The sequence below is a fragment of the Rutidosis leptorrhynchoides genome, unplaced genomic scaffold (genome assembly GCF_046630445.1).
Source record: "Rutidosis leptorrhynchoides isolate AG116_Rl617_1_P2 unplaced genomic scaffold, CSIRO_AGI_Rlap_v1 contig192, whole genome shotgun sequence".
NCBI lineage: Eukaryota > Viridiplantae > Streptophyta > Magnoliopsida > Asterales > Asteraceae > Rutidosis > Rutidosis leptorrhynchoides.
Window position 1 is genome coordinate 48,243 of NW_027266442.1, and position 20,308 is coordinate 68,550.

Here is a 20,308-nt window from a genome sequence, read left to right on the forward strand (position 1 = left end):
AAAAACAAAAAATGTTTAATGAATCCCTAATCTATTGAAGTATCATGTATATGTCCCTAGATAAGTCTTTAGTGCCATATTGTCTGTCTGACATGAGGATATATAGCTGTTATATAATTTCACTCCTGAATGGAGAATTCTGTGAACTGAAAAAAAAAATGATAGACTCTTGTTCGTTCTTTGGATCTTAAGATCATGGACTTGATTAATTTATATTTTGAGTGACAATAAAGATAAAGAAATTAAATCTCTAATTTATCTGGTCAAAACAAAACATAATAATATATATGCATACATGCATATATATATATATATATGAATACGTGTATAATTTGAAAGTGTTAAAACTTAGTATTAGTATGACCACTATGGTCTAGATTATTATAAATAAAATTTTAATTATGTCCCAAAAATACCCTGATCATGAAATCGTCATTTCATCTAAATTGAGACCAAAAGGTTCATTTGATTTGAAAGCATAGTTAATAAAGTTTTTTTTTTTTGTTATTCTTAATAGTTATGAAATATTGTTGATTAAAATTGATCAAATATAATGTAAAAGCCGTTAGAATATATATATAATATATAGTATAATATATAACATGTATATACGTTACTAAAGTAAAAGAAGGAAGTTTGAGTAATTGTGTCTTAGTGATCATGTAAATTATATAATAATTAATGAATAAAAATTGTTCTCGTGGAAAAGTCAAATAGCAACTGAAAATATTGGTAATCATCAGTGTCATGAGGTGCTAATACCTTCCCAGTGCGCAATCAACCCTATAAATCCATTTTAGCTTAATTAGACTTTGAATAAAATTGACTAAAGGTGGGTGTCTAATTCCGCCTAAAATGTTTAGCTAGTGGCGATTCTGTTTTTATAGTTGACGCCTTATTTATAAAATAAAATGAACTGAAAACGGGATAGCGACAGCTGGCGACTCAGCTTGGGGAGTTCTTTAGAAAGGTTAAGCCAATAAATTTGTGTTGATAATTGACCGTGTTTATTTATTTAATACATTAGCAAAAGTATTTTGTTATATGTGTATATATATGTTGTCTTTATCTAAATATATATATTTATATACATACATATAAATTTCAACATCTTTGTTAATTAGTATAGTAGAAATTCGTTAATGTCATTATTCCCTTTTGTTCTTTGCAAAGTTATGTTTATAACGCCATCATAATCATGTTTATTATGAAAAAAAAAAACACAGAAAACACAAAACAAAACAAAATAAAAGGATAAACTTGACCCTAACACTTCAAGATTTGAAGAGAATTACTAGAATCATTTAAGAGGCGATCCCTTCTTTTGGTTTTGCAAAATTCTCGCTCGAATATAACCCTTTGCATAAGCATTGATCAAAACACTTGTTGTGTTGGACCGAGCCTTAAAAATAATTGGATGGTTATTGTTAAGAAAAATTCGAGTATCCTTAGGATGGTAGAGCAACTACCTCAACACTTTTGTCTACCCGAACCGAGCCATGAACCTCATGCATTTCATATGTCATCATGTTAATACTTTTATGTCCATTATTTATTTATTTATTTATTTTATTTATCTATTTCACAATGGTGTTACAGATGAATGTTATATATTGAAATTTTGTAGAGTATCACAATTATATTTCGATCAAAACATGATTTCCTCATCAAATATTCATGCTCCTCACATACCAATGTTTGATAAATAAAATTTGATCTTGGTGCCCTTAAGGACCAAGGAGGATATGCAGGAATATGGAGAGATTTGAGAAAAAGTATAGTCACATAGTAGACCTTTTAGAAGTAGAGGAAAATTTTGAACTTTTAGAAGCTGGTGTGGAGTTTTATGATCCAAGTGTAAAGGGTTTTATTTTCTAAGATCTCGTACTTATCCCTACTATCGAGGAATATGGAGCACTCTTGAATTTGAACTTTACCAGAAAGAAAGTCATGATGGAAAATGTGTGGACTATGACAACAACTAAAAGTCTAAGTATGGGTCTTCAAATAAAAGAAGAACTTCTCGAGCCTGTCATCAAAAGGTTTAACCATACAATTTGTCTGTATTGGTTAGTATTGTTAGACAAGATGGTGAAAGAACAATTGGGAGCTGAATGGACTGTTGCAACCATGCATGCATTTTTAGCTCTCGGGATCTATTCCATGATCATTTTCCCTTCTGTGAAGTTTGTGATTGATGAAGCGGTGATATAAGCCTTTAGTTTGCTTAAGTGTAAGCAACGGGACCCACTACAAGCAATGATGGCCGAGACACTCCATACGTTGAAAATTTGCAAAGAAAAGAAAACATCAATATGGCCTCATTGTTGCATGAAGCTGCTATAGGTCCGGCTCGTAACTCATTTGCCGACTGGGCTGTATCGCCCACTAGCATTTACAAATCCGCGTAGTGATGTTGCTCATCCTATCAGCGAAGCTGCCTGAATCTTATGGCCAAAATTGGGTAGACTAGGTTGGATTGACGCTCTTAGCCGAGTAAACTCTTTGAATATTAACTTTGCCCCATACTGGTTTCGCAATGAATTACAACTATTAAGGTAGAGACTCATTTCGAGTTCCTCTCCCAGGAATTTGGAACATTGTAATGCATGCTCCCATTCTCGCATTCCGACAATTTGGAGATGATTATGAATATTTGAGCTAGAGCGAATTGATAATGCTGATTTTGAAATTTTAGACGAAGAAGATTTACAAGGAAAATACATTCAAGCAGTGAGGATGTGGAAACATTGTTCACGAAAGGTATCTCGACTCAGTGGACAAGTTGTTTTTCCAAAATATAATGCATGGTATGTAGTGTTCTTTGATGTGAAATTATTGAACTCGAACGTGCTTCCAATTAAAAAGAGAAAGGCAAACGATTATAGTACCGTGAAAATCGAGATTGAGAATGAAGAATAAGAGTTAGCAATGTTATGGGTTAAAAACGAACAACTCGAAGCAAGACAAGCATGTCAACAACAGCTAAATAGCATGCAAGGCTACAAGATGACTACCAGGCAATAGCAATGGCAAGCTTAAGCATTTTCATGTGCTTGTATCATTTATTGGATTTCCATGTTCTTGGTTTGCTCTAGAACTTCTCTTTCTTCGTTTAAAACAAAATTATACTTTATAACTCATTCACTTGTCTAGCTTCGTCTTCGAATGCCATTCTTGGCATTGTTTGTCCATTCCTTAACTCTTCAATCTGATTAGATAGCTCACGAATCATGTCTTCCTTTCTTTCACTGGCTTTAAATATGTTTTGTTCCAAATATGCGACTATTCGTTTTAAATCAGCTACGCGTACTCATTCTAAAGCAACATCAGACATGGATTTCACAAGTTGATCTACAAGAACATTAATTTTCAATGCTTTGTCTTCTTCAATCTCGTTATTCACTCTACTATTATCGTTTGCCTTTCTCTTTTTAATTGGAAGTACGTTCGAGTTCAACAATTTCATCTCATAGAACACTACATGCCATGCATTATATTTTGGAAAAACAACTTGCCCACCGAGTCGAGATACCTTCCATGAACAATTTTTCCACTGCCTCGTTACTTGGCTGTATTTTCTTCTTAAATCTTCGTCTAAAATTGCGAAATGAGCATTATCAATTCGCTCAAGCTCAAATTCTTCGTAATCGTCTCCAAATTGTCGGAATGCGAGAATGGGAGCATGCATTACAACGTTCTAGATTTTTGGGAGAGGAACCCAAAATGAGTCTCTAACTCGATAGTTGTAATTCATTGAAATAAACGAATACGGGACAAAGTTAATTTTCGAAGAGTTTACGCGACTAAGAGCGTCAATCCAACCCAATTACTCAATTTGGGCCATAGGTTTCCAGAAGCTTCGCTGATAGGATGAGCAACACCACTAAGAGGATTTGTAAATACTGGTGGGCGACACAGACCAGTCGACAAATGAGTTATGAGTCGTACCTATAGCAGCTTCATGCAACAATGAGGCCATATTGATGTTTTCTTTGCAGATTTTCAACGTATGGAGTGTCTCGGTTATCATTGATGGCAGTGGGTGGGTCCCATTTGTTACACTTGAGCAAACTAAAGGCTTTTATCACCGCTTCATAAATCACAAATTAACTTCGTAGAAGGGAAAAAGAATCTCGAGAGCTAAAAATGCATGCATGGTCGCAACAGTCCATTTAGATCCCAATTGTTCTTTCGCCATCTTGTCTAACATACAGACAAGTTGTATGGTTAAACCTTTTGATGATAGGTTCGAGAAGTTCTTCTTTATTTGAAGACCCATACTTAGACTTTTAGTTGTTATCATGGCCCGCACATTTTCTATCACAGCTTTCTTTCTGGTAAAGTTCAAGTTCAAGAGTGCTCCATATTCCTCACTAGTAGCGACAAGTACGAGATCTTGGAAAACAAAACCCTTAACACACCTTGATCATAGAACTCCACATCAGCTTCTAAAAGTTCAAAATCTTCCTCTACTTCTAAAAGGTCTGCTATAAAACTGTACTTTCTCTCAAATCACTCCATATTTCCTGTGTATCCTCTCAGGTCAAGTCCTTAAGGGCACCAAGATCAGGTTTTTTTTTATCAAACATTAGTATGTCAGGAGCATGAACATTTGATGAGGAAGCAATGTGTGGATTTGAATATAATTGTGATGCTCAACAAAATTTCAATAAATAACATTTATCGGTAACAATGTGAGATAAATAAATAACAAATAATGGACATAAAAGTATTAGCATAATGACATATGAAATGCGTGAGGTTCATGGCTCGGTTCGAGTAGATAAAACTGTTGAGGTGGATTGCTCTACCATTCCAGGGTACTCAAATTTATTTCCTTAAGAATACCCCTACAATTATTTTTAAGGCTTGGTCCATACAACAAGTATGTCTTTCGATCAATACTTATGCAAAGGTTAAATCCGAGCGAGAATTTATGCAAAACAAATGGAGGGATAACCTCTCAGTTGATTCTACTAATTCTATTCTAATCCTGAAGTGTTAAGGTCAACTTTATCCTTTTGGTTGGTTTTTTTGGGCATAATAAACATGATTATGATGACATTATAAACATAACTTTTTTTTTGAAGTTATACAGAGAACAAAATAGAATAAGGATATTAACGAGTTCTACTTTAGTAATTAACAAAGATGTTGAAAATTATTTATATATATTTTAAAAAAAAACTTGGGTGACCCAACAAATATATACATACATACGTATAACAAAATACTTTTGCTAATATAATAAATAAATAAATATGGTCATTTAACAACACAAAATCCTTTGATTCTTTCTCCATTTTTTCCCACGCAAAGGGGTACATTTGATTATTGGCATCTTTTTCCAATCGCCACTAACAATACTCCTTCAGCATCCCTTTCAAGAAAGTCACATCAATTCCAATACCTTTCGTCAACATTAATTCCTTGCAACCTTTTTTCAATGCTTTGAAGCAAAGATATATCCTCTTAATTTCTTTAGACCATCATAGTCATTTTCTTCTCTGTAAGTCTTCAAACAAACAATGGAACCTATAGTCTTCTAAATAAACCAATTACAATCGCCTAAATGTAAAAAGAAACACAAGTTAAATCATAAGTAATAAATTGGCCTTGATTTGATCAGTTGATTTCTTCAATGTAAGTGTAGAGTCTTGAGAACTCGTATTCGTAGTCGCCTTCAATCTTCTTCTTGTACATTTGCCGAGTTCTAGAGACTTTGATCAAGTTTATAGTGTAGTCTAGATCCTTCTTGACAAGCTCAATGAATTCAGTCAATTTCATGTGTCAGGAATAGCCCTCCAAGAGCCCACATATTTTTCTACCAACATTCTTATCGCCAACTTCCTCTGCTCGTCAACTTCAATGGCACGACTATGCTTGTCCTTGAAAGTCATAATCTTCCAATCATCACTATTCTTTTCTTTGAATAGAAAATTTCTCACTTACAATTACAATTTTCTGCATGTTTTTTCTTCCTCAAAACACACTTTGCTTGCACCTTACGCTTGGTCATTAAACGTGAAGTCAATGTTCACCCTTTTAGCAACAGCATACTCCCTCGCAACATCTTTAAACTTCTTTTGATGAAGAAAAAAGCATGCCAACCTGAAGATGCTTTCTCTTTCGGTTGAAGATAACCCTTTTCCACCTCAAAACCCCTTCCTCATCACTGCCACTATCATAATTCATACTCCAACCTAATGGGTCGCCGATGTTCGCCTCGCTATCATCTTCCTCTCTATTTTTACCTTCAACTAAACCTCTGCCTTGGTTACTTGCTTGTGAAGTAGACCTACACTTCCTCCACGTTATCTCGAGATTTCTCCAATAATCTGACATCATCGTATCCATATCCTCATCATATGTACCATCCACTTCATCCTCTCCATCTCCATCTTTCTCTTCATAACATTCCTTAATGTCGTCATCCCCATTTTCAAAACTTTCCTCAGATTCCTCGTCATCACTATCATCGCCATTACCATCAGCAACATCTCCCTCTTCCTCAATGGTTGGATTGGCTGTTGGGACTTCAACATCTGTAGAAGTGTAATTTGAAGTATGAAAATGTTAGAAAACATTGGAAATTTTTAAAAAATTCAATTTTAAAAAACAAATACAATACCTCTTTCAATATCATGTTGTGGTGGAATTACATGGTTACCCTCCATTCCTTCTACATTTACCGTACTAACACAACCAATATTTAAACCTTCCTCTTCCTCAAATCCAATTACTTGTTCCACTTACCAATCTTCCTCAAGGCCACCTTCATGGCTATCAGCTTCCTCACCACAAAATACTTCCTCAGAACCCTTACGACATTGAGCTTGCTCTTCCTTACCACCAACATCATTTCCACAACCAAGATCACTTCCTCCCTCACTACCAAGATCATTTCCACCACCATCAACTAATTTCATTCCCCCCACCACCACCAGTTTTGCCAAACTCTTGTGCTACAACATAAACCATCAATGCACCTCCTTCTCATACCATTCCACATTTCGAGTACATCCTCTTGGCTTCTTATCACCTTAAAGTCATCCCCCCCTAAACATAAAATATTAGCCATTCCATCCTCTTTGGAGTATGACCAGTTCCCCTCACAATTTCATCCAGATGAGAAATTGTGAGGGTTTCCATATGCACATTAACGTTGAAACGTGAGATGCCCTTCTTTCAAGTCAATAACCTCACCAAGTTGTAACTCCCCGCCAACACAAAACGTTACCACCAAAACCCTTTTTTTTCCAAAAAAAAAACACCAAAAATATAAACTTTCAACAAAATCTCTTCAAAAATAAAGCTTTATAGAGTAGTTAGTAACATGCAATAACTCAAAAACACACAAAAAGTAATGAATGGGGATTACAATATGTACACCAAACCCTAAGTGGATATTACATTCTCTAACTGTAAAAGAAAGAAATTGAGTTCTTATAGATGCTAATACCTCTTTTTTATCTTCTTCTGTCTTGATCTTTTGTTGATCGGCGGCGTTCGGTTCGTTGGATTGCCCGATCGAATTTCTCTTTTCTGAGAAGATTAAGTGTTTTTTTTTATAGGTAAGTGTGTGAGAGTGTTTTCGAAATGGAGGGAGAAGTGTTAAGTACAAGAAAGCTAAAACTGCGTTGTTTTCATTATAAGGGTAAAACAACACCGTTTTCTTCATAAGGGTAAAGTCATCTTTTTACTTTAAGGTGAGGATAGCAAAAAAAATTATGGTAGCCATGATGACGTGTCACTTGTGCTGAGTCAATATGTGATGTGTTGCTTATGTGGAGCTGACTGTGAAGATTTGACGGAAAAATGGTGCCATATATGTAATATTTGATGAAAGGTATGCTTTTGTTAGAAAAACAAACGGAATGATGATACCCACGTGGTAGAAAAAAATTCCGAGGTTCCAGTTTGTCACCTACATCAATTTTGAAGTATGAAAAGTGCTATTATCCCCAAATTAATGTGTTTTCTTTTGACATGGTGTTGAGAGTCAAAAACTATATCTCATTAATGAGAAAATGTTATAAAGGAAAAGCTTAATGGCAGTCTTAGTATTGGTTCGATTTTTGTTGAAGATAGACATTTGTTGTTCAAGTTGGCATGGAGATTCATGCATAAGAAAGATGCCAATTGGAAGAAAGTGCTTCAGAGTAAGTATTCATTGAGGCCGACAAAAATAAACTTATCGGAAGCTGATTTAAGTAAGTTTTTCCAATTTTGTAAAGATATTTCCTCTGCTATCTATGAGTTTAATACACATTTAATGAGCTATGTGAATGTTGAGTTGGGAAATGGCAACAGAATATTATTTTGGATTGGAACTCGAGCCTTTAGGAAGATTTAAATTATTATTTAAATGTTTTCGTTAATCAATACGTAAAGATTTTTGAAATGGACTTTTGGCAGGACAATGTGTGGATTTGGGATTTCCATCGGCTCGGAATCTATTTCGTCGGAAGTGGTAGCTCTCTCTGAATTATTAGTTCTCGTTGATGGTGTGGTTTTGAATCAGAATAGAAGGGATGAGTATAGGTGGGACGGCTCGGTCAACCCTTATTTTTACGAAGAAACGAACCTTGATTATCTCTGATCTTGACCATAGTAACCTGTCGGCTATACTAGAAGTGGTGTGGAAAGTTAAGATCACACCTAAGGTTCATATTTTTGTTTGGTAAGCTGTCGAAGGGTGATTACTACGAGGGATAAATTACTTAAGTTCCCAATTATTTCTTCAAAAGATGTGCATTGCATTGTCCGTTTTGCTCAGAAGTTGCAGAATCAATACAATGTTTGTAGATGCATTGTCGTTATTCTTAAATGGCAAGTGTTAGCTATGATGGACACTACGGAACAAACGCAATCGGGTTGTTTTGTAGAATGTAAATCCTAGATGGGACGTTGTGTTCTTTGTTATCACACATCGAGGTGTGTGCTAGGTACAAAGAGGCTAGAAAAATTTCACTTGTACAGTTCCGGAACTTCTTCATCGGCCGGTCGGAATTCAGTTACGGACAAACAAAAGGAAGTGAGGTTGAAGAGCTCGACAATGATGTTTGTTTTGTGTATGGTGTTGTCCATTTATTTATCATAAGTCAGTGGGTCCGTCCGTTGGACAGAAAATTCGTACCTTTAGAAATTAATAATTTAAATATATCATAAAAAATTATATAATAATTATTTGTATTAAACATTATTAAATATATGTCAAATATCATATTAAAAGGAAATTATTTTAATTTTATATCAATTATAATTATTTTGATTTTATTTCAAAAACTACAATCCTATAAGAATTTAGAAAATTATTTTATTTTCATAAATAATAAACATAGTAAAAAATAAAAGTCACATATCAAAATTTGATTTCATAGTAAAATTTATAATTACATCTAATCAATTTAATTGTTCTTATTGTTTGAAAATAAGATATGTCCGTTTTAGTTAGGAGGAAAAAAAGAATACAACTATTTTTATTAGGAATAATAATTTAATAAAAAAAATTAAAAAATTAAAAAAATAATATATATTTTAATTTTAATAGAAATAATTTTTTAATTAATATGTCCGTTTGAGTAAGGAAAAAAGAAGATGTGGCCGTTTTAATTAGGAATAGGAAAAACAAATATAATGGATTTTAACTAGGAAAAATTATTAAATAAAAAAATTAGAAAAATATAGTGTATTATAATTTTATAAGGAATCATTATGTTATTATTGTGTTTTGATTTCCTAATTAGAATAAAAAAAATAGTATCATTGACTTAAAATTGTAACTTGAAATTTAATTAAACTCAAAATTCTAAAATATATATGTAAAATTACTATTTAAAATAAAATATCATGTGTCAGATTTTTATTTGACAATAAATTTTGCAATTCAATTTGCAATTAGAACAGATTTAAAATTAGAAAAATTTCGTTATTGTAAATAAGATTTTAGTTTGACTGGTTTGCGTAGGTTGTCTAATTGGCAGCGTCTTTTAATAATTGTACTTATATTTGTAAATCGTCCCAAAAATTGTGCCGTGAAGATATTTTTTGATAATTCTCACGATTTTTTTCTAATTTGAAGGACTATAAATTTTATCTGAGAATTATTATAACGTTGGTATGATTTGACTAGACCATTTTACTAATAATAATGTTTCCTCTTATCAAAATACCAACCTAAAATTCAAGGTCAATACAGACCCAAATATTACCTAAACATTATTTCACCCGAGAAACGAAAATACGTAGAAGACATGGAAGTATGTTGGAGCTTAATCAGAATTAGAGAGAACAAGGGAGATTCCGACGACATTTTTAGATCTACAATTTACAATAAATATGGATCTACAATTTACGATAGATAGACTCGCTCAAAATCATGGATGAAGATCAAGAACGCGTCACTAGGATATGTCTATTGCTCACATATAGAGTATAGAATAAGGTTTTTCATATCTCTATATTTAAGAGAGAACTTTTTGGTCTATACTTTTGTGTCTATATTATTATTAAAATTTGCATAAAACCTTCTTGAGTGATCCTTTAAATAGTAGGAAATACAATCTCCGTCTTTAAAATAGATGCAAATTTTTCAATATAAATTGTATGTAAAAATTTGCATCTATTTAATATTTTCTTTAGTTATCTATTCCGAATAAATTTCATACATGTATACCTTCAAAAACCGAAATAAGGGACTTTAATTTGGACAGATCAGATTGTATAAATGTTCCAGACTGGCATCCTAGTCCAAAAAATTCTTCCAGACAACTTTCTTTATCAAAGTATCATGTAAGAAATATAGTGTATAATAATATAATGATTCTCTCAATTTGAGTTGATGGTAGTGTATTGAATTATTTATGGAATTGCTTTTGATCTTGTTCGGAGGATTCTCGTCCTTAAACAATTCGGGGCCTTTTCGATTGTCACGAGAGTGGTAATTGTGAGGTAATGTCGTTAATTAATTACTACCTAAAACCATAAAAAAGTGTTCGAGTCGAAGAGAGCCAAGCCAGCAACATGGCTACTTAGAAAAATGAATTTCAAATATAATTAAGAAGGAAAAAAAAAAAACTAGAGATGGGTGTTGTCTTGTTGATTTTCTTCCTTGAGAGCCTGGAAAAGTCTAGAACTCTTGTCAAAGATTTGAGCTCTTCGATTATAATCTGTTGGATCTCGTCCATGATCTTCTCCCATGATCGCTTCCCGCTCTAGACATTCTAAAAGCTCAACCACTCCTCCATTCCTCCTCTCTTTGCATTTATCTGATCTCTGTTTTCCTAATTCCATCAATTCATCTGCTTCTTCCTTGTTGAACACGGGACCCTGCTGAAAATCCCTCTCCATCGCCACACACCCAATTCCTTTTTGTTTCAAACTGACAGTTGAATTCCTCTGTTGAATTCTGCTGTGCGAGAACATTGGAGCTGATGATGAACACGACATGTTGTAGAATGTTACCTTCATTTTTTGGAAATGATAAAATTATTTACTCACAAGATTACTAAGAAAAATTCTCTTCTCTTCTTTTTTTTTTCTATGTTACATGTAAAAGAATATAAATAGAGTTTGGGACATGCCACGTGGCGGGAGGAGGGTTGACGTGTAATGCAGTGAGTAGGGGATTCGAGATTGTGCTGGTGGAAGAGGCACGCGTTTCGAAGACACATTGACACGTCCTTTTGTCTAAATGTCAGATTGTCAGTCAACTCTCTTCGTTTACCGTTATCCACCGGTCAATTGTTGGGGTTGTAGTTTTTTGTATTTTTCCAAATTCTACACAGTAGCATTCTATTGTATTATTATTTCTAATATAGTATAGTCTTGTATACTGTGAAACGGATAAGCTTAAGGATCCAATGCTTAGAAAATGTGGCAGAAACTTCCAAACGGCAACTTGTTGGAGTGAACGTCTTTTCTTTTGTTGTTTTATCTTTGTCCAAGCTGAAATTTTTGGAACATTTTATTTGCCGATATTGCTTCACATTAAGATCGTAATTAAGAAACTCTTCTTCATATATAAAGTGAAATAAATGTAAAAAATTTTAAGTAAGTATACGAACGAACTTGTGTTAAACTGTTGTTGGTCCGTGCGAAAATTAAATGTAGTTAGGTACAACTTCAAACACACCTGGAGCTTGATTTACACTTAATTAAATTGAACAAAGTAGAGCTGCTGCCAAGCCATCTTTCTCGAAGCTCGTGTCATGGTCGAGCATCTCCTAGTTTGTTTATTTATTTAGAGAAGTTGCAACTGTAAAAAAATGCTTCCACATGCAGTTCACTTCAACTGCTTTCCGTCTTTATATACTTATATAAAAATAAAAATAATCCTGAGTAATTTAACCGAGCTCGACATATGGCACAATATATGATTGACTGGCAAAAATAGTTAACATATCTGCATAATTTGATGATTTATGAATAAATTACCTAGTAACAATAGTAATTACGAATTTGATTCTCCAAGAGACGATCATTCACCAGGCATGAGAAGTACCAAGTTTTATTCAAAACAAGTAAAGATATAATATGTGAAGCAAGGATTTAAAGTTTATATCTGAACATATGAAGCTACGAATTGTAAATATGTGAAGCGAGGAGTTAAAGCTTATAACACCTGAAACATTGTAGGAACATATGAAAATAGGAACTTGCAAAGCTAGTAATATATGAAACTAGAAGATGGAAAGCTAGGAACACATGAAACACCTAAATAAACAAATATAGAATAGAATATAAAGATTGGAAGAAAACGATAGGGAGGCACAATACATTTTTATAATCATTTTCCTTAAACCATGATTGTCACGTTCCTCAGTGCACAAACGCTACAACGGGTAGCTCCCAGGATACAACATATGATAGTGGCACACTAGAGAAGGTCGGATAGTTCCTAACCAGAGCTTTACTTCAAAAAACAGTTCTTCACAGGAGTACCTCACAATCTAAAAAAAGACAAAAAAAAAAACTAATCACAACACACCTAGTGTAATCAACGGTAGATACTAGATAGACATCCACTAACGAATCTTTGCTCACTCCCTCACTAAAATTTTGAACTTTTATAAACATTGAATAGTGGGCTCTTAAGTTACACACCCTAGCCTAACCGTTCTTAGGAGTTTATTAAAAGAGAGCTCCTTTAAACTGCTTAATGTTATTCATTGCACATGATAAAAACATGAATTTAAAAAATCCATAACTACCATATGTAACATGCTAGTAGAAAATGATACGACAAGCTAGCCAAAGTCTACCTCAGCTTAGGCACACTGCAGGCATTGTAACTATACGGTTGGTGTTCCTTTCTCTTCAAACAAATATATCGTTGATGATTTGATGCAATCAAAGTCATCAAAAAGAGTCTCAATAAGAGAGGTTCAGTATAGAAAATCATCCATAAATGCATAATACAAAGCTTAAAACTTATATATATATATATATATATAATCATCCAACAAATATCCAAGACTAAATATTTAAAGTAAATCTGACAGCACATTTAAACTCATTCATCAAAGACATACAGCATGAAAATGAAATACACAAGTAAGCCTCAAAAGACTTACTTGATAGACATGGAACCTAAGCCACATTATGCAGCCATCAATGCATAACGCTTATTGGAACGAAAAGCTTCCCTCAGCTCTCTATACTCATTTCTATAGTAATCGAGAGTGAAACACAGTTGTCTGATTGCCTCCCTTTTCTCCTCAGCACCGTTTAAAACCATACTCTTTTGCATTCCAACATCTTTCTCCAGCTCATCTACCCTCACTTCCAATTTCCTTATTACCTTCCTTTCTTCTTCAGAGATGGCAACATTTTTCACATTATCTGCATTTGACTGGTTTAGTTGCTCCGCCATTTGCTTTACCGTATCGTCTCGTGAACTTACTTCAGCAAACAGCTCGTCTATTTTGGCTTTGAACCCATCTTTTTCTGCCATTAGCATATCATACTTTAACTTAAGATTATCAAAGTCTTTGTTCAAAACTTCCACATGGTTTCCTTTGTTACCAAGTTGTTCTTTCAGGTTGTTAATCTCACTTTGCATTGCATACTCCTTGTTCTCTAGCAGGCTTTTCATCTCCATTTCTGCATCCTCGTGCCGTTTTAGTTTATCTTCAAGACATTTGCCTTGCAATTGCCATTCTACGAGCCTGGCGTTTAATGTTGCGCAGTTCTCTGTCAACTGATGCATTTCAGATTGCATCTGTGCTTTTGCTTTAGAAAAGTTTGTCTGAGTTTCAGATAGGGCAGCTTTGTATTTCGCTATTTCCTCCTTCAGTTCTGAAACTTGCCTAGTCTCGGAACCAAGCTTAGCATTCAGCATTACAATCTCTTTGTCTGACACCTGACGACTTGCTCTACTTTCTTCAAGTTCAACGATCAAATTTGCAGTCCTACGGTTTGATTCTGAAGCGCAAGCTTCTAGCTCAGCTATTTTCTCTTTCAAATGGACAACTTCCATTCTCTCTGTTTCGAGTTTAGCATCACTTGCATCAATCTCTTCTTGTGCTGATTTGAGCCGAGTACTTGCCTTTTCAAGCTCACTCTTCATTCTATCAATTTCTATCCCTGAAAGATGGAATTTAACTTTCAAGTAATTTAATTCTTCCTCATACTTGGCAACTCTTCCAAGCAATTCTTCATAATTCCCATTGGCTGCAACCTTCAAGCTCAGGTCACTATCAGCAATGTCGTTGACAGAAGTAACTGCATATTCAGAATCAGAGTCCGATGACAAAGATGATGACGACTCAGACACTGAACTGCGAGGCGCTGGATGATTTCCATTTTCTGATGGTGTTACATACTTGCAGTCATGAAATTGGGCAGCCAGTGATCTAAACAAACGATGAAATTCCTGAATATGAGCTACCAACTCCTCCTGACTATTGTCCGATTCAATGTCAGCCTTGCCTAATATACTTTTCCCACCTTCTTCAACAAACTTGAGCAGGTGCTGGACGCTTTGTTCCATATCTGCATCAGGAAACCATGTATGTTTACATTCATTTGCTAGCCCATCTTCTTAAGACGATCGAAATAAAAAAGGAGATGAAAAAAATTATGTTATGAAAGTTTTGGAGATCTTACCTGCAACGTTATGCTTAGAATTCATTTTCAAATCCAAGTTTTTACTCTCGGTCATCTTCCTATCCACCTCCATCTGACCTGAAATCAAATGCATCCGAATACACATTAGACAAAAATGCCGTAGAAGAATGTAAAAAACTAAAATAACCAGAATTGCTGGAAGATCCTAATCCCTACAACTCTGAACAAAAAAATACGGCCAGCAGGCCAGCCATTTGAAACAACCAGGATTCCAATATCAATTCAGCCATAAATATAAACATAACCCTAACCAGTAAAGTTAGTGATGAACCATAAAGCGAAGATGAATTTTCACAAATTGCTTGTCACGAACACAAAATTCATCACTAAAAAGACATTTAGACGACAGATCTAAAGTGCAACAAGAATGTTTAAAGTAAGAAAACCATCACAGGATGTTTCTTCAATGGAGTAATCATCATCAGATCAGTTAATTACTAGTTAAGGTATAAATTAAGGTAATGCAAAACAAATTCCAGTACCGTGAGTGATTCAATGAAGAGAAAGCAAAGAGTAAAGCAAAACATGAAAATCGATGACTGACCTGCTACTGCTAGGATTTTTGAACAGAAAGAGAATAATCAAACAACTTCTTTCTTCCGCAAATCTGAATTATTATTATGATGATGATGATAACTACGAAACTTGATGATAACTACGAAACTCTTTTTTCTTTGGGGGAAGACAAAGAGAAAACGCCGATTGAGGGAAGGGAACACAAGGCCACACCCTGACAGCACTCCTACTTTTATCAATTTGCATTTGGACGGACCATACATACCATTCTTTTCAATTTCGAGTTTTCATTTTTTAAAACTTTTCAAATATTTTATTGTTTTCCCTCCGATTTCCGAAAAAAAATATTATACCTCTATTGATATTTTTACTATCAATATCATTAATTTTAATATATAAATTATTTTTATTTTATAATTTTATCTTTTTTTTTTTCATTAAAATATTAATTATATGTATAAAATTAGTAGAGATAAAAATAAATTCTTAAAACGTTATCTATTTAAAGATAAAAAAAAATCTCCAAAAACATCATCTATTTATATACGAAAAGAATATTATTATCATTACTAGTCGATTACCCCGCGTTTCGCGGGAAATTGCCCGTTTCAGCTAATGTTGAATTTTATGACTGGATATGGAAAAATTAAATTAAGTTGATCAACTGAACTAAACATGTACTTTCTATTTATTAAGAAAAAAAACATGTACATTCTACTTAAATTCCAAAAAGAAATAAAAGAAACATGTACTATTGTAATTTCTACTTACATATACTCCATCTGTCTCTAAATAATTATAATTTTTTATGTAAATGACATGAAAAATGTGACAATTAACTAAGCACGGAAGTAATCTTACATTCATATCAAAATAAATTATGTTATGTACTTTTGATTCGGAAATGGTTAAAGATTGATCATTACATATTTACATTTATGAACTTAGAGTACTATCAATGCAAGTTTTTATTTACGATTTTTTCTCCGCCACATTGACGACAATTAAATGGGAGAAAAGGAATTAAAAATCCATCAATTAAGAAACTCATATACTCCAATGCATGAATATTCAATAAGATTTTTTTTATATTTTTTATATAACAAACAAAGATAAATAAATAATAGAAAAGATAATGTGGATCAATAAAATAGGAAAGACTCGTTTAAAATAAAAAACTGTATCAATGCACTCTAATACATTATAGAATTTCTTGTTGACTTATATGTCACATAAAAAACTTACAAAAAAATTACATTGGAAGTGGTCTTATTCTCGATTTATAAATCACACAATATAATGATAGATTTATAGCAAATCTAGAGTCTCTAGCCGGATAAAGTATTAGTCAAAAAAGGTGACAGATTAGGCCCTAAAGTTTTTTAGAAAATATATGTGATGAATGAAGCTCAAAATAAATGTTGTTTAAAACTTGAACAAGGTCCAATGTTATTTTTAATACTCTCTATAAAAGGTCTCAAATATAGAAGCTCATAATAAAAATTTAAACGAAAAATTTATATTAAATTAAATCATCTCAATTTTGTGTAAGAATTTCTTCATCTTTTACGTTATACCTTTTATTTTGGCTAACAATACAACAACAACCAGCCTCAATTCCACCTAGTGGAGTCGGCTATATGAATCATCACGTGTAAGTGCAAGGGCAATGTGTAGATCACATGCCATATCATAAATCAAATAATAGTATCATGTATAAAATACGATAATACAAATGCATATAATAAATCATGCTATATAATATAAAGATATATTATGTATTCGTATATATAGTTTTTCTATCCCTAGTAGAGAAATGATATATCGTATAACTAGCTTTTCTAACCCTATGACACTATCTATAAGTAGTCATCTACGTGAATACTACGATGCCACTCTCCTCTCTCGACTACTAAGTTTTCTGAAATACCTAAAATTTCTAAATTCTTTCTAACTACCCTCTCTCACGTGAGTCTAGGTCTCCCTCTCCCTCTCCTCTTTGTTCCTATATCTATGTTCTCACCTTTCCGAACAGGAGCTTCTCTAGGTCTTACGCCTCACATGTTCAAACCACCTAAGTATACCCTCTCTTATCTTCTCGTCTATAGGTGCAACATTTAAATCGCTCCTTATAGTCTCATTTCGAACTTTATCCCTCAGAGTAAGTCCACTCGTCCACCTTAATATCCGCATCTCTGCCACTTTGATCTTGTGCTCTTGTTGTTTCTTTATCGGCCAACATTCGCTCACATATAGAATAGTTGGTCTCACTGCTGTTCTATAGAACTTTCCTTTTAGCCGACTCGACATATGTCGATCACACAAGATACATGTTGCACTTCTCTATTTTGCCTATCCTGCTTGAATACGGTGGGTGACATCCCTGTCAACCTCTCCATCTTCTTGTAGGATAGACCCTAGATATCGGAACCTATCACACCTCGGTACATCCACTCCTCCTAGCTGGATCGTACTTGTCTGACTTCTCCGCTAAAGTTACAGTGCATATATTTCGTCTTACTATGACTCAAACCTGAAACCTTTCGACTTCAAGGTTTCCCTCCACAACTCTAACTTCCCATTTACTCCTTCTCTGCTCTCGTCTATCAAAATGACATCATCTGCAAATAACATACACCACGGTATGTCATCATGGATATGTCGAGTCAGGACATCCATCACTAAAGTGAAAAAATATGGACTTAAAGCCGAGCCTTGATGTACACTGATGGTGATTGGGAAATCAAACGTATCTCTTCTATTCGTCCGGACTCTAGTCCGTACCCCCTCATACATATCTTGGATAAGGTGGATATAATGACTAGATACCCCTTGCTGGGCCAAAGCCCACTAAACGATGTTTCTAGGGACTCTATCATCGCCTTTTCTATGTCGATGAACACCATGTGAAAGTCTTTTTTGTTGCTTCTATAATTCTCCATTAAACTCCTAACAAGAAAGAGTGCATCCATGGTTGATCGTTCAGGCATGAAGCCAAACTAGTTCTCGGATATCGTCGTAGTAGCTCTCAATCTATGTTCAATGACCCGCTCCCAAAGTTTCATAGTGTGGCTAATGAGCTTAATATCTCGATAGTTAGCACAATCTTGGATGTCACCCTTATTTTTAAAAATAGGGACTAATGTATTTTTTCTCCAAGCATTTGGCATCTTGCACGAGACCAGTATCTTGTTAAATAGTCTTGTTAACCATGCAATGCCTATATCTCCAAGACACTACTCTATGGAGATATCATTTGGGCTGCAGGCTTTCCCATTCTTCATCTTTCTTAAAGCTTCCTTAACTTCAAGAAAACGAATCCTTCTTGTATAGCAAATCCTTCTATCCTCATTCCTAGGAGGCTCCACGATTTGCTCCCCTTATACTCCATTGAATAACTTATCAAAATAGTTTCTCCATCTTAACTTGATATCTACATCAGACACCAATACCTTGTCCTCCTCGTTCTTTATACATCTTATTCCGTTGATGTCTTTACTACTCCTCTCTCTTCGCCGAGCTATTTTGTATATCTCATTTTCTCCTTCTCTAGTATCTAACTTATCATACAAGCCATCAAAAAACTTTTTCTTCGCTTTTTTGACGGCCTTTTTAGCCTCTTTACTTGCCAATTTATACTTCTCAAATGCAAAGATATCTTGAGATTTAGGCAAGTTTCGAAACAAATTCTCTTTTCTTTAATTTTCTCCTTCACCGCATCATCCCACCACCAAGCTCCTCTAGGTGCCACTCCTTTCCCCTTTGAGACTCCAAGTGTCGAAGAAGCTACTCTTTTGATGCAACTTTCCATAGCCTCCCACACGGCATTTGCATCATCATCTAGACTTCAAATGGCCTCGGCTGCCATTGAGTTCTTAAAGTCTTCTTGTTTTGTTCCTTTAAGGCTCCATCAGCGAATTTTGGGTTTCTCGACGGCGTTCTTCTTAGGCTTCCATTGCCTAATCCTCATGTCTAACACCAACAACCTATTTTGTGTTGTAAGTGCTTCATCCGGTATCGCCTTGCAATCCTTACATTCCCGACGATCCCTTCTTCGTATAAGGAAGAAATCTATTTGACTAAGGTTCCTACCATTCTTAAATGTAGCCAAATGGGAATCCCGTTTTTGGAAACAAGTGTTTGGTAGCACAAGTCATAAGCCGATGCAAAGTCTATGATTGACTCTCCCTCCCTGTTTCTACTACCATATCCATATCCTTCATGCGCTTCTTCATATCCATCCCTACTCGTGTCCACATGTCCGTTTAGGTCCCCTTCGATGATAACTTTCTCTTCAATTGGGATAGTTTGCATTATATCATCCATCTTATCCCAAAATTCTTGCTTCACATTATCATCCAGACCTACTTGCGGAGCATAAGCACTGATGATGTGCAACACGTCTTTTCCCATCATGACCTTGATACGGATCACTCGATCATCGTATCTCTGGACCTCGACAACATCGTCCACAATGAATTTGTGGACAACTATTCCTACTCCATTTTTATTCTTATCTTTTCCGGCATACCATAATTTGTGTCCTGCTTTACCCAGCATCCTGCTCTTTTGGTCGGGTCACTTCGTCTCTTGAAGACACATGATGTGCACTTTTCTTCTCCCATCGCCTCCTCTATCTCTAGTGATTTCCCTGTAA

The 20,308-nt window shown here is 34.5% G+C and overlaps 1 protein-coding gene across 1 annotated transcript; it reads right to left on the reverse strand.

Moving 5' to 3' along the window:
• Positions 1–13,606: 13,606 nt before the first annotated feature.
• On the reverse strand, positions 13,607–17,961 carry LOC139881759 (protein NETWORKED 4A-like). The gene is made up of 3 exons (XM_071866174.1): positions 17,736–17,961; positions 15,115–15,192; positions 13,607–15,000 (listed from the first exon to the last, which is right to left on the reverse strand). The coding sequence occupies exons 1-3, from the start codon at positions 17,959–17,961 to the stop codon at positions 13,607–13,609; spliced, it is 1,698 nt and encodes a 565-aa protein (XP_071722275.1).
• Positions 17,962–20,308: the final 2,347 nt, after the last annotated feature.